The following is a 12,774-nucleotide window of genomic DNA, read 5'->3' as shown; positions in this document are numbered from 1 at the left end:
TTTAGGATCCATTTATTTACCTACTTTCAAAGAAACTTTAATAATTATCTCTCATTATGTTTATGCCACTCAATGTTTCGTACTTTTTTTTTTAACTACAATGTCTGCCTCACTCCCTCCTTTATTGAGGAAACAGACAAAAAGTATTCATTAAGAACGATGACCACATCTGGCATCGCCACAAACAAGTTACTTGTTTAGTCTCTGATCAGCCCTACTCTTTACTGAGTTTCCCTTGCTCTTAATGCATTTATAAAACATCTTTGGATTGTCTGTAATTTTATTTGCCAACATTCTATCATGTCCTCTCTGCTTTCCTAATTTCCCTTTAGGTTCTCATACTTGTCGCTGCTTTCTGTAGTATTGACCTTTAGGCATTTTGACATGAGGTTTTTTTTTGCCTTATCCTATACTTGACACTCTTTGACGTTCAGGGGCCCTCTATTTGTGAGTCTCATTCTTTTTTGTGTGAATCGTATTTATTCTGATTTAATTCCTTGAATATCTCCCACTGCTCTGACACCAATTTATCTTAAAGGACCTGTTCTCAAGTCTATTTTTGCCAGATCTCATCAAAACTTGGTAAAATTAGTCTTTCTCCAGAATGAAACTTTTCTCTTGGTCTATCTTCATCCATTTCCACAATCACAATAAATCTAACTAAATTATGTTCATGACAATCAAATTTAGCTTCCTTAAAACCAAGTTCTGATTCACACCTTTATTTGTCTTTGTTTGCCACGCATTGGCCATATGGGCTCTCCTGAATGTAATTTTAAGAATGTTGCATCCTGCATATGTTTTACATGGAACTGATCCTAGGTGATATTAAGAGTGGTTGAAATCCCCTTTTGGTGTCCTATTGTTTCTGCACATTTTGGCAATTTGCTTATATAATGGCTCGGTTATCTCCTGAAACTGCTAGAGGATCTTTGGTATAATCCCAGCAGTGTGATTGCTTCATTCCACTCCCCCCTCCACCCCCAGCCCAGTGCAACTCATGCTGTATAATTTGATGTTCCTTCTCGCGTAGCATCCCTCCTCAAAGCTGCAGTTGCTTAATTAACCAATATTACAACAACATTCTTTTTTTAAATCACCTTCCTTAACCCATCTGAAAATGCTAACCATAAATGCTGGGGCATGGGTCCCTGTCCTCTAAGCCACAGAATTTCTGATGGATTTACTTTTGGTCCCACAGTCTTTAATTGTAATGTAGGCCTTCTCATTTGGTGTTTGGAAGCAGGAAATAGATCCCAAAAGCTGGGCATTGAGTAAATTTTGGGGAAGTGGATGTTGTTACCTTGCCAGGTCTGAAAAAGACTTTGGTGAGACCAAACTTGTAATCATTCTCATTGAGACCCAAGGCTTTGAACAGCGCCTGGAAAGAAAATAGAAAGGGAAATGATTTAAAGGATGTGTAATTTGTTAAACAATGTGTAAGTTACTAAAGAACAATTGCTCCTTGATGCTTCCTAATTATTACTTTGAGATTAGTGACCTATTCATTTCAGCTTGGTTTTTCAAATAAGTATAGAATGCTGCCAAATAAAAACCTAGTTTGTGTGGAATATATTTACGTCAATGTCTAATTTAATCAATGACATCTATTTCATGTCATCAGAAAACCCAAAAGCATTTCACAATGAATTGTTTCCAAAATGTAATCACTGATGTAGCAAGCGCAGTGAACAATTTGTACACAACAATGAGGTAAATTAGGCCAATTAGTCTTGTTTTGTTTTTGTGATATTAATTAGGGATGAATGTTGGCTGAGAAACGAGAAGAACATATTTGATTTTACAAATTGTACCATGGAATGCTTTATACCCATCTAAACAGACGAGGAAGAGTCAATTTAACATGTCTTCCGAAAGATGGCACCTCACGTAATGCTGCGTTGAGCTGCTTCAAGCGTCATGTTGGATTAGGTGCTCAAGTCCCTGGAGAGACGCTCGAAGCCACAACCTTCTGTTTCTATACTGCTTGTTGACAGGCAAGACCTAGAGAATCAGGCTACTTTTATGAATACACCAGAGAGGTTAGAAGTCATATCTCACTGATGTATCTCTATCACCCTTTTGTGGGCCTAGACAAAAATGATTAAAAGCATAGGAATGGCATCAAGCCCAACCTTGCCTTATCAAATATTAACACAAGCACATGCTCAAGTAGTCAGGGGCAGGAGCTCTGGCTGATTTGCTCCCTTGCCTCAATTCAATAAAACAAAGGCCCACTGCCACACCCCTCTCACTTGTCCAACTGAGATCATCTAATTCATGTGGATCAGGGTCAAATTTATAACCTTCCTAATCTGCAAGGCTGCAGTCAGGCAACACAGTAGCAAATCATTCAGAAGGACATTGCTTCATGAAACTTGTTGAAAGAACTTCAAAGTTTTAGTCTAGTCAGTACCTTGCAGAAGAGCCTTGGGTCCAACCTGCAGAGTTTTGGAGGCATGTACTTCTGGTACATGTTGTAAAGTTCATGGAATGGAGCACGTGATGGAAATCCACCCTGCATGAGGTCGAGCACAGACACCATACCTACACAACAAAGCAACCATTGAAAGCAATGCTATTTGCATGCACAGAATGATTTTTCAATCAGTGTAGGAAACAACATTAAAAATTACGTTATGGCAGACAAACAAGGAATTTGAAGCCTGTAAAGGATGTGGAGGCCGGATTGTGATAAAACTTAAATCACAAGATAATAAAGGAGCAGGCTAGGGTTTTGATGATGGAGGCAATGCCACAGAAAAATCAGATGGAAATGAAATGCAGGGAGCATGCTGAGCTCTAGGTCAAGTATGATGTCAAGGTTCCGCACCTACTAGCTTAGGTGATAAGGGATGATTTGGAGGCGTCAAAGACATGGGAATCAAAACAATGGACTCACTGATTTTTCTCATTGATATCTTAATGCTTGACATGCAGAAAGGGTGGGAAAATACAGATACTGGATGAATGGAGGAGGCAAAGGGGTAAATTTGAATATCAACATGATGCAGTGTAAGCCCTTGGGTTATAAGAGCAGAAGAACTAGGAGCAGGAGTAGATCATTTGGCCCCTCGAGCCTGCGCCACTATTCAATAAGATCATGGCTGACTTTTCGTGGACTCAGCTCCACTTACCTGCCTGCTCACCATAACCCTTAATTCCTGTTCAAAAATCTGTCTTTGCCTTAAAAACATTCAATGAGGTGGCCTCAACTGCTTCACTGTGCAGGGAATTCCACAGGTTCACAACCTTTTGTGTGAAGAAGTTCCTCTTCAACTCAGTCCTAAATTTGCTCCCCCTTATTCTGAGGATATGCCCCCTTGTTCTGGTTTCACCCACCAGTGGAAACAATCTCCCTGCTTCTATCCTATCTATTCCCTTCATACATGTTTCTATAAGACTCCCCCCTCATTCTTCTAAATTTCAACGAGAATGGTCTGAGTCTACTCAGTCTTTCCACATAAGGCAGCCCTCTCAACTCTGGAATCAATCTAGTGAATCTCCTCTGCACCTCTGCCCATACCAGTATATCCCTTCTCAAGTAAGGAGACCAAAACTGTACACAGTGCTTCACGCATGGCCTCACCAGCACCTTGCACAACTGCAACATAGCCTCACTGTTTTTAAATTCCGTCCCTCTAGCAACGAAGGACACAATTATATTTGCTTTCTTAATTACCTGCTGCACCTGCAAACCAACTTTTTGCAATTCGTGAACAAGGACACCAGATCCTTCTGCACAGCAGCATGCTGCAAATTTTTTACCATTTAAATGTTAGTCCATTTTGCTGTTATTCCTATCAAAATGAATGATCTCACATTTACCAACACTGTACTCCATCTGCCAGACCCTTGTCCACTCACTTAAACTATCTATACTCCCCTGCAGATTTTCAGTGTGGTCTGCACACTTTGCTCTCCCACTCATCTTCATGTCATCTGCGAACCTTGACACACTACACTTGGTCCCCAACTCCAAGTCATTTATACAAATCATAAACAATTGCAGACCCAACACTGATACCTGAGGCACACCACTAGTCACTGATCGCCAACAAAAGAAAAAAACACCCATTTATCCTTACTTTTTGCTTTTTGTTAGTTAACCAATCCTCTATGTGTGCTAATACATTACCTGTAGGGCCATGCACCTTTACCTTATACAACAGCCTTTTGTGCAGCACCTTGTCAAATGCCTTTTGGAAATCCAGATACACAACATTCACTAGTTCCCCATTGTCCACTGCACTTGTAATGTCCTCAAAGAATTCCGCTAACTTAGTTAAACATGACCTGCCTTTCATGAAACCATGCTGTGATTTCCCAATGGGACAATTTCTATCCAGATGTCTCATTTTTTCTTTGTTGATGATAGAGTCAAGCATTTTCCTCACTACGGAAGTTAAGCTAACTGACCTATACTTACCTGCCTTTTGCCAACCTTCTTTTTTTTAAATAGTGGCATCTCATTTGCTGTTTTCCAATCTGCGTGAACCGCCCCAAAATCCAGCAAATTTTGGTAAATTATGACTATGTTTGCTATTCCCTCAGTCATTTCTTTTAGTACCCTGGGATGCATTCCATCAGAGCCAGGAGACTTGTCTACCTTTAGCCCCATTAACTTGCCCAGCATTACCTCTTTAGTGATAATGATAGTTTCTAGGTCCTCACCTGTCATAGCCTTCCTGTCATCATTTTTTGGCATGTTATTTGTGTCTTCCGCCGTGAAAATCAACATAAAAAACCTGTTCAATGCCTCAGTCATTTCCTCATTTCTCATTATTAAATCCCCCTTTTCATCCTTTAAAAGGGCCAATATTTATCTTAAACACACTTTTTTGTTTGATATATTTGTAGAAACTTTTGCTATTGGTTTTTATATTCTGAGCTAGTTTACTCTCATTATCTTACTTTTCTTTATAGCATTTTTCATGGCTTTCAGTTGACTTTTAAAGATTTCTCAATTCTCTAGTTTCCCACTAATCTCTGCCACTTTGTAGGCATTTTCTTTCAATATGATACCCTTCTTTATTTAAGAACATAAGGAATAAGAGCAGGAGTAGGCCATCTAGCCCTTCGAGCCTGTCCTGCCAATCAATTAGATCATGGCTGATCTGAAGTGGATCAGTTCCACTTTCCCACTCTCTCCCCATGACCCTTAATTTCCTTGTCTGTCAAAAACCAGCTACCCGTGACTTAAATATATTCAGCGAGGTAACTTCCACCACTTCAACAGGCAGAGAATTCCAGAGATTCACCACCCTTTGAGTGAAGAAGTTCCTCCTCAAATCCGATCTAAACTGCGCCCCCCCCCCCCCCCCTTATCTTGAGGCTGTGTCCTCTAGTCCTGCTATCCTTTCTAAGCAGGAAGAATCTCTCTACCTCTACCCTATCCATTATCTTATATGTCTCTATAAGATCCCTCCTCATCCTTCTAAACTCCAACGAGTACAGACCCAGTCTATTTAGTCTCTCTTCAAAGTCCAACCCCCTCATCTCCGGTATCAGCCTAGTGAACCTCCTCTGCGCTCCCTCCAGGGCCAAAATATCCTTGCGCAAGTGTGGCGACCAAAACTGCAGACAGTACTCCAGCTGCGGCCAACCATGGCTAATGATCCCTTTTTCTACAATCCTTCCTCATCATTGGTATATACTCTTGCTGAGCACAATGAAAAATCACTTTGAAAGTTTTCCACTGTTCCTCAATTGTTCCACCGTAAACGTTTTGCTCCCAGTCTACCTCAGCCAATTCTTTCCTTATCCCGTTGTTTAAGCACAGAACACTGATATTGGATTTTACTTTCTCATGCTCCATCTGTAATTTAAATTCAACCATACTGTGATCGCTTCTTCCAAGAGGATCCCTAGCCGAGAGATAATTAATTATTCCTGTCTCATAAAACAGGATCAGATCAAGGATAGCTTGCTCCCTTCTAGGTTCCAATACATACTGTTCAAGGAAACTATCATAAATACATTCTGTGAACTCCTCCTCAAGGCTGCCTTGACCAACTGACATACAGATTAAAGTTCCCCATGACAATTGCCGTACCATTTTTACATACATCAGTTATTTCCTTGTTAATTGTTTGCACCACCATAACGTTAGTATTTGGCACCTGTAGACTACGCCTATCAGTAACTTTTTATGGAACGGCAACTTACGAAGAACAGCAGAAAGGATGTGCTGCACCAAAGGTAATCATGTGGACGAGGGAGAGACTATGGTGACCAGGTGGCGGAACAGGAGAGGATGGAGGGAGGTACACAAGAACTCCTGGATAAGAGGAACATACCAAGAGCTGAAGCAGAGATGGAGCACAAATGGGAGAGAATGTAATCTGCAAGAGCTTGGTGCACTGGAGGAAAAGCTTAACACAAGTGAAATATATTGACAAGAAATATATATTGAAGACATGGCGAGTATACTATCATTAAAAAAATCTCACCTGAACACTGAAGCTGTGACAAAATTTGTGCCCCTTCAAACTGATGACTTGTCATTTTGAGATTAGGTTTGATGCATCGTATAAAGCTGGATCCCTAATGAAAAGCATAGTGAGCGACATACATCATTTGTGCTAAATTAATCAAGTTTCACTCCAGTGAAAGTATTTCCCCCACAATGCTTTATAATTTCCATACTGGTTTTATGATAAAGTTTTCTTAAAAATCTGCAGCCAGAGTTGAAATACAGTTTCCATACCAAGGAGCAGCATCACTTGCATTGATGCTATTGTATGTGTGTTCATTAATACACCATGCCACCCAGTGTTTGCTGCACACAAATGGAACACAAGGGAGTTGGCAAACTAAAGAGTGGATGCTTTCCAACAGAGACATGGGGAAAGCAATGTGGGAGTCACCCTCTGCTGCTCTCATGACTCTACGCTTGATCACTTATTGAATAAAAGAGCACAAGAGGTAGTTGTTTGATCATACTCTTGATCCAAGAGGAGTAATGGAACTCCAGAGTGAAAAGAGATATACTTTCCATGTACGTTATGTAAATGGAATCAAGGGGTACAGGAAGAGCATGGGAGAATGACATTGAGGATCAGCCATGATCTACTGAATGGTAGAACTGGCTTGAAGGGCTTGAAATAGCCTACTCCTATTTTCTGTTTCTAACTTTCTTAGATTTTCCCCAAATGCAAGCTGTGGTTCAGTGGCAATGCCCTCAACCCCCTAGTCGGATAGTTGTGGGCTTAAGTTCCTGCCAGAGGCTGGAATACAATCTAGCACAGTACTGAGGAAGTGCCAAATCTGTTATCTGCTGCATGAGATGTTGCATTCTCATAAAATCATAGAATTCCCTCAGTGCAGAAGGAAGTCATTCAGTCCATTGAGCCTGGACCAACAATTCCACCCAGGTCCTGTCCCCATAACCCCAAGTATTTACCCCTTAACTCTAAGGGGCAATTCAGCATGGCTAATCCATTTAACCAGCAAATCTTTGTGACCAGAGGAGGAAACTGGAGCACCCTAAGGAAACCCATGCAGGCACAGGGAGAATACGCAACACAGATAGTCACCCAAGGCCAGAATTGAACATAGGTCCCTGGCACCCTGAGGCATGAGTGCTAACCACCGTGCCATCATACTGCACGTGGACACAAAAGATCTCATGGCACTTCTAAAGGAAAAGCAGGGGGGAGTTCTCCAATATTTTCACTTAATCAACATTACTGAATAGGTTGTCTGCTTGTTCTGATAAGGGGAGCTTATGCAACTTGGCTGTCATGTTCCCTACATTGCAACAGTAATTTACAGAACATGACATCCACTTCAAAAGCACTTCATTATCTGTGAAGCACTTTAAGTTATCCTGTGGCTATGAAAAGCTTTTTAATGCAGGTTCATTCTTTCTTTAATCTCTAGAAATTCACAATAAGGCATTGTTCCCTTCCCCAATCTCTAGACAAAATGCCCTGTTCACAAATTATAGAACGCATTCTCAATTTTATGTAACATTTTAATATGATTATTAGTACTCACTGTGCTGCGTAGTTTATCGAGCAACAGATTCAACTGAGTCTGGGGAAAGAAGAAAGGATAACAAGAAGCTTAATGATCTGCATTCCGTGGTTGAATACCTGCAAGTGCATCAGTTAGTTCACTAAGCTTAGCACTATTTGTGCAAAACAGACTAGCAAAACATTGTATACTGTGAAAACACAATTTATTGCATGCATTTGATGAGCTGTACATTAGTGAGAAAATCCTCTTAAGACCCACATAATTATAAGCAGCAAAAAAAAGGTCACGATGCACATTAAGATGTGTGTTGACGTGGTGAAGACAGAGGTGGAGCATGCAGCCAAACATCCTCCGTCTCTTGAAGCAGCACTGATGAATGAAATGATTCCCAACAGAAACCATGCATGGCACGGCCCAACCTTAACTTTAACCCTTTCCACATCCAGCCCACAAAGTTGATTGGTGTTGACAAGTTGCTCAAAATACTGGTTCTGGATACATCTCCCACCCACCCCAGAAAAAAGAACAGAAAATGACAAGAGCCAAATATAACAGGAGATGGTCCCTCTCGTGGTCCATTGGCTAAATACACGGCATCGTACTGTTATGAGCCATGCAGAGCAAGAAGCTCCCACACTCAATCTTATTGTCCATGCTGAGCAATGGGAGTGCTGCAATCACCTCAATTTGCCTGGACTTGTGGGGAGAAGTGGAACATCATTTAGGTTTCACTCCGCTCAGTGACTCCTGCTGGAAAGGTGTACATGTGGAGAATGAGTGAAGGCAGCATCAGTCTTAGTCATGATGATCCCAATAGCTCATTGACCATTATGATCCAGGATAACACATGAAAAATTTGAGTAAGTGCTGAGCTTGAGGAACCTTCCCCCTATATTGGTCAATGACATGACAGGACATGGTTAAGATTGGAAATATAAGCAGAACATTTGAAGTTTCATAAGATATCTGAACTAGTTTCAGTTCAGTATCATTGGTTATTCAATTTCAATACAAGATTTATTTGCATTAATGTTTCTCTCTCAGGTGACGGTGCTTAATTGCAGTGAATTTGAATGTGATGATGCATACACTGGAAAAAGAAATACCTTAGTTTACAAAATTGCCTGCAAAGACTTACAAATCAAATATATTGCACGGTGTTAATGATGCATTTTTATTTGCGAGAATGCTCATCTATCCTCCTTCAAGACGAGCTGAACGTTTTTATTTGGGACAAGGTTGGGAGAAAGGTAGGTTAATGATATCAAGTGGAATTACTGAAAATAAAAGCCAATTTTTGGAATCTCTGCTTATTCATTAGGTCAAGTACACAAAACCATATTGTCATAAAAAACAGCATTACTGATGGTGTAACAAGCCAGACTGTGATTAGTTGGAAATGTTGCATTTCAAGAAAGTGTCATTAGGATTGAATGTGTAAGTTTAGTGATTGATGACTGTGTCATAATAAAACAGTATTGAAAAGGGCTGCTGGAACCATTCACAATATTACAATGGATATGCCAGGATTGTAAGGGCTATTGTCAGATGCATAGTAATATAAAAATCAATTGTTATTACAAATAGCTGGCTCTCTAGCTTGTTAAAGTTTTGTTCCAGGATCAGCCTTGCTGCTGAAAAGGGTTAAAAAATGCCATTTTTATCAACCAGCCAGTACCAAGTCAGTATGCTAAGCAGGCACATTACTGCTGTGTGGTTGCTTAGGTAAAGATTTACCTGCTGTTGGCTACTTTTCCTTTCCCAACCTCCCTATAGTTTTCTCTACTCATCCTGAACTGGAGCATCTCAGATCAAGGCACTACCTGAGGAAAAGGAGTAGGAAACAGATGGAAAAGACAAGGCCTGAAAGTCAGCTTACTACAAGTAGAAGACAGGTGATAAGGAGAATGCATTAGAAATTGTGGCAATGGAAAATAGGAAGAATGTGAGGATTATAAATGTCTTACTTAGAGCTTTTAACATCAATTCATATTTTCTCTTCTCTTGAACATGAAATGTTCAAGTCAATTATCCTCAAGAACGTAATGAAAAAGTGGAGAAAAATATTCTTACATTGAAATGGTTATTAATTGAAAATTTAGTTATTCAAAGTACAATTAGTTAAGCTGTTTTCTGGTTTGACATTAACTGCTGTTGTATTTAGTGATGTACATTCTGATTTACACACAATTGGTTTGCAACGACTGAATGAAATCTTCAGCTATCGACAACAAAAATCATACTTCCAATGCACAGAAATTCACATTACTAAAGGAAAAAAAGTAAGTTTTCCAAAGACATTTTATAAACCTCAGTTGAAAAGGCAAGGCAAATAGAAATATTGACAAGAAAGCAGTTAAGAACAGAACATTACTTAGATCAAGAAATATCAGGGGCAGGTAAGATCTGATAACAGGGTTCATTGCATGGTTTTGAATGCCAACTACAAGGGAAAAAACTCAACTGACATCATGGCCATGTCAGATGCAGAGTAACTAAACAGAACTCAAGTAAAAATGTACTTCATGTTAGCTAGCATAACACAAGATAATACACTTACAACAGGGTTTAATAAAGAATCGCATGTCATCCTAAGATGTTAAAAACTCAAGAATAGCATTGGACTGCAGAATTAACGAATGCTGAATGAAATACTCTCTGCCAGAAGTGCACTATTTGCCTTGATCCCTATCAATGACTAACTTGCATTAGTCAAGTTCTTGAAGACCCCAGTGCTTACGTTGATTCTTGCCCTGCTGCCAGTTTCAATAGTATGAATTTCAAGATATGGCTGATAAACAATTGGCTCCAATCTAAACCAGCACCTACAGAAATGGTTTACATCAATTGTCAAAACTCATCACAGTTTCAAGCTAAATATTGGGTTTTTGCCAAAAACGATGAATTCTAACTTTTCACACTTGTTTGTGACAGTTGCCAGTTTTGGTTCAGTTGGTAGCACTCTGAGTTCAAGCTCCATTCCAACAACTTGAGTGCGGTACTTAGGGAGTTGGAGGTGCTGTCTTTCAGATAAGATGCTAAACTGAGGTGCTACCTGCCCTTTCAGGTGGAACTAGCCATTTCAAGCAAGTATAAAGAGCAGTCTTTTGAAATGGCCTCAATCAACATCTACACCAGATGACCTAGTCATTCATTTCATTGCTGTTTATGGAAACTAGCTGTGAACTTCCTACATTACAGCAGTAACTACATTTCCAAAGTATTTATCTGCAACATGCTGAGGTTGTGAAATTGCTATGTACATTGAAGTCCCGGGATTAGAATAGATAGATGCTTGATGGCCAGCATAGACACGATGGATCAAAGGGCCTCTTTCAGTGTTGTATGTCTCTACAACTTTATGACTTGACTGAGTTCCTGGAAAGTTCAACTTTAAGTGAAACAAAGTAAAGCAACTTTAAACAAATCAGATTTTCCCATAAAAACCAAGAGCAAAGCTGTAGTTAGCTTCTGTCGGACCACGCTCATCAGAAAAAAAACATTAAAACATCAGATCCTGTAAGATTAAGTATCTATACTGTTAAATTCCTATATTGGTGAATGAAACAAATCTTAAAATAAGTATAACCTTAAAAATGTATAAGAAATATGCTAACTTCCTACTCATTGCCTTTCTTGCTTGTTGAACATCCAGCTTACTACACAACCCATTGGTTCTCTGACTCGCTGGTCACTGCAGGTCTTTCCACCTAACCTTTGGGTACCTGGCCTCAGCCACTCTCTCGTTCTCCCTCACACTGCTGATCTTCTAGTTCACAGCTTCTGGAATTCTAACCATCCGGGTCACTGGGGACCCTTCCTTCCATGCAAACCACTCACTCCTTACCTCCCTCTCCTCACTGTTAATGAGGGCAAGAAGAGCAGCTATGACTTTCAGGAAGTTAGCCTGGAGTTGGAGGAGGGGAATGATCAGGGTCCAGCAGCGATTGCATAGAGAGTTAGAACCATACAGTGCAGAAGGAGGCCATTCAGCCCATCGAGTCTGCACCAACAATCTCATCCAGGCCCTATTCCCCTAACCCCATGCAGTTACCCAGCTAATCACCCTGACACTAAGGGTCAATTTAGCATGACCAATCAACCTAACCCACATTGTTGGAGTGAGAGGGGAAACCCATGCAGACATGGGGAGAACATAAAAATTCCACACAGGCAGTCATCCAAGGCCAAAATCAAAGCCAAGTCCCTGGCACTGAGGTAGCTGTGCTAACCACTGTGCCACCGTACCACCCAGCAAGGGGAGGAAGGGAGTCGGGGTGACAGAGGCCACTCCAAAATGACACTGATCAGGTCACATGACCCTACATTAAAATTAAAGCGAAACAACTTTGAAATAAAACTTGCAACACAAAAGTTAATATCAATCCAATTAACAGATCGATTTTAAAGTGAAAGGAACAGTAAGTCAAGTCTTGCTTTACATAAAAATATGACTTCAAAGCAATATCCAAATACCACCCAGTAACTGATTGATATTCCTATGCTGCTGAAAAACAGGTCATACCAATAGCACTACACATATTGCAACATTTGCTTATTTATTATTGCAGAACACCAGGATTGAGAGTTAAGAATTCAGAACTGGTCTCCGTTTTAAATGGAATACTTTTACAGATCAAACAAGGTTTCCGTATTGTTACAACTTGCATCATTCTCTGGAAGAACTGAACTGAGACTGACTGAATTTTACTTTAAAACTAAAAAAATTCCACTTGACCCCATGGACTTTGGCAACAAACTTCTGTAATCAGAGCCCACAAGAGGAGGTCT

The 12,774-nt window shown here is 40.2% G+C and overlaps 1 protein-coding gene across 4 annotated transcripts in view; it reads right to left on the bottom strand.

The window, feature by feature from the left end:
- The window catches only part of LOC145350873 (unconventional myosin-VI), a 206,089-nt gene that overhangs the window by 31,409 nt on the left and 161,906 nt on the right, over positions 1-12,774 (bottom strand). For 3 of the 4 annotated variants that reach the window (XM_080200277.1, XM_080200278.1, XM_080200275.1), the window contains exons 19-22: positions 8,002-8,040; positions 6,453-6,546; positions 2,417-2,547; positions 1,304-1,381 (exon numbers count right to left, since the gene is read on the bottom strand). In XM_080200277.1, the coding sequence (XP_080056403.1) occupies positions 1,304-1,381; positions 2,417-2,547; positions 6,453-6,546; positions 8,002-8,040 (342 nt within the window). Of the gene's footprint in view, positions 1-1,303; positions 1,382-2,416; positions 2,548-6,452; positions 6,547-8,001; positions 8,041-9,750; positions 9,807-12,774 lie in introns of those variants that run through there. The other variant, XM_080200279.1, reaches the window with a different exon arrangement.

This window comes from Carcharhinus amblyrhynchos, chromosome 12, assembly GCF_965287045.1.
Source record: "Carcharhinus amblyrhynchos chromosome 12, sCarAmb.v2.hapA, whole genome shotgun sequence".
In the NCBI taxonomy this organism is placed as follows: Eukaryota; Metazoa; Chordata; class Chondrichthyes; order Carcharhiniformes; family Carcharhinidae; genus Carcharhinus; species Carcharhinus amblyrhynchos.
Note: the sequence above shows the minus strand (reverse complement) of the source record. Positions and strands in the feature narration are given on the sequence as shown.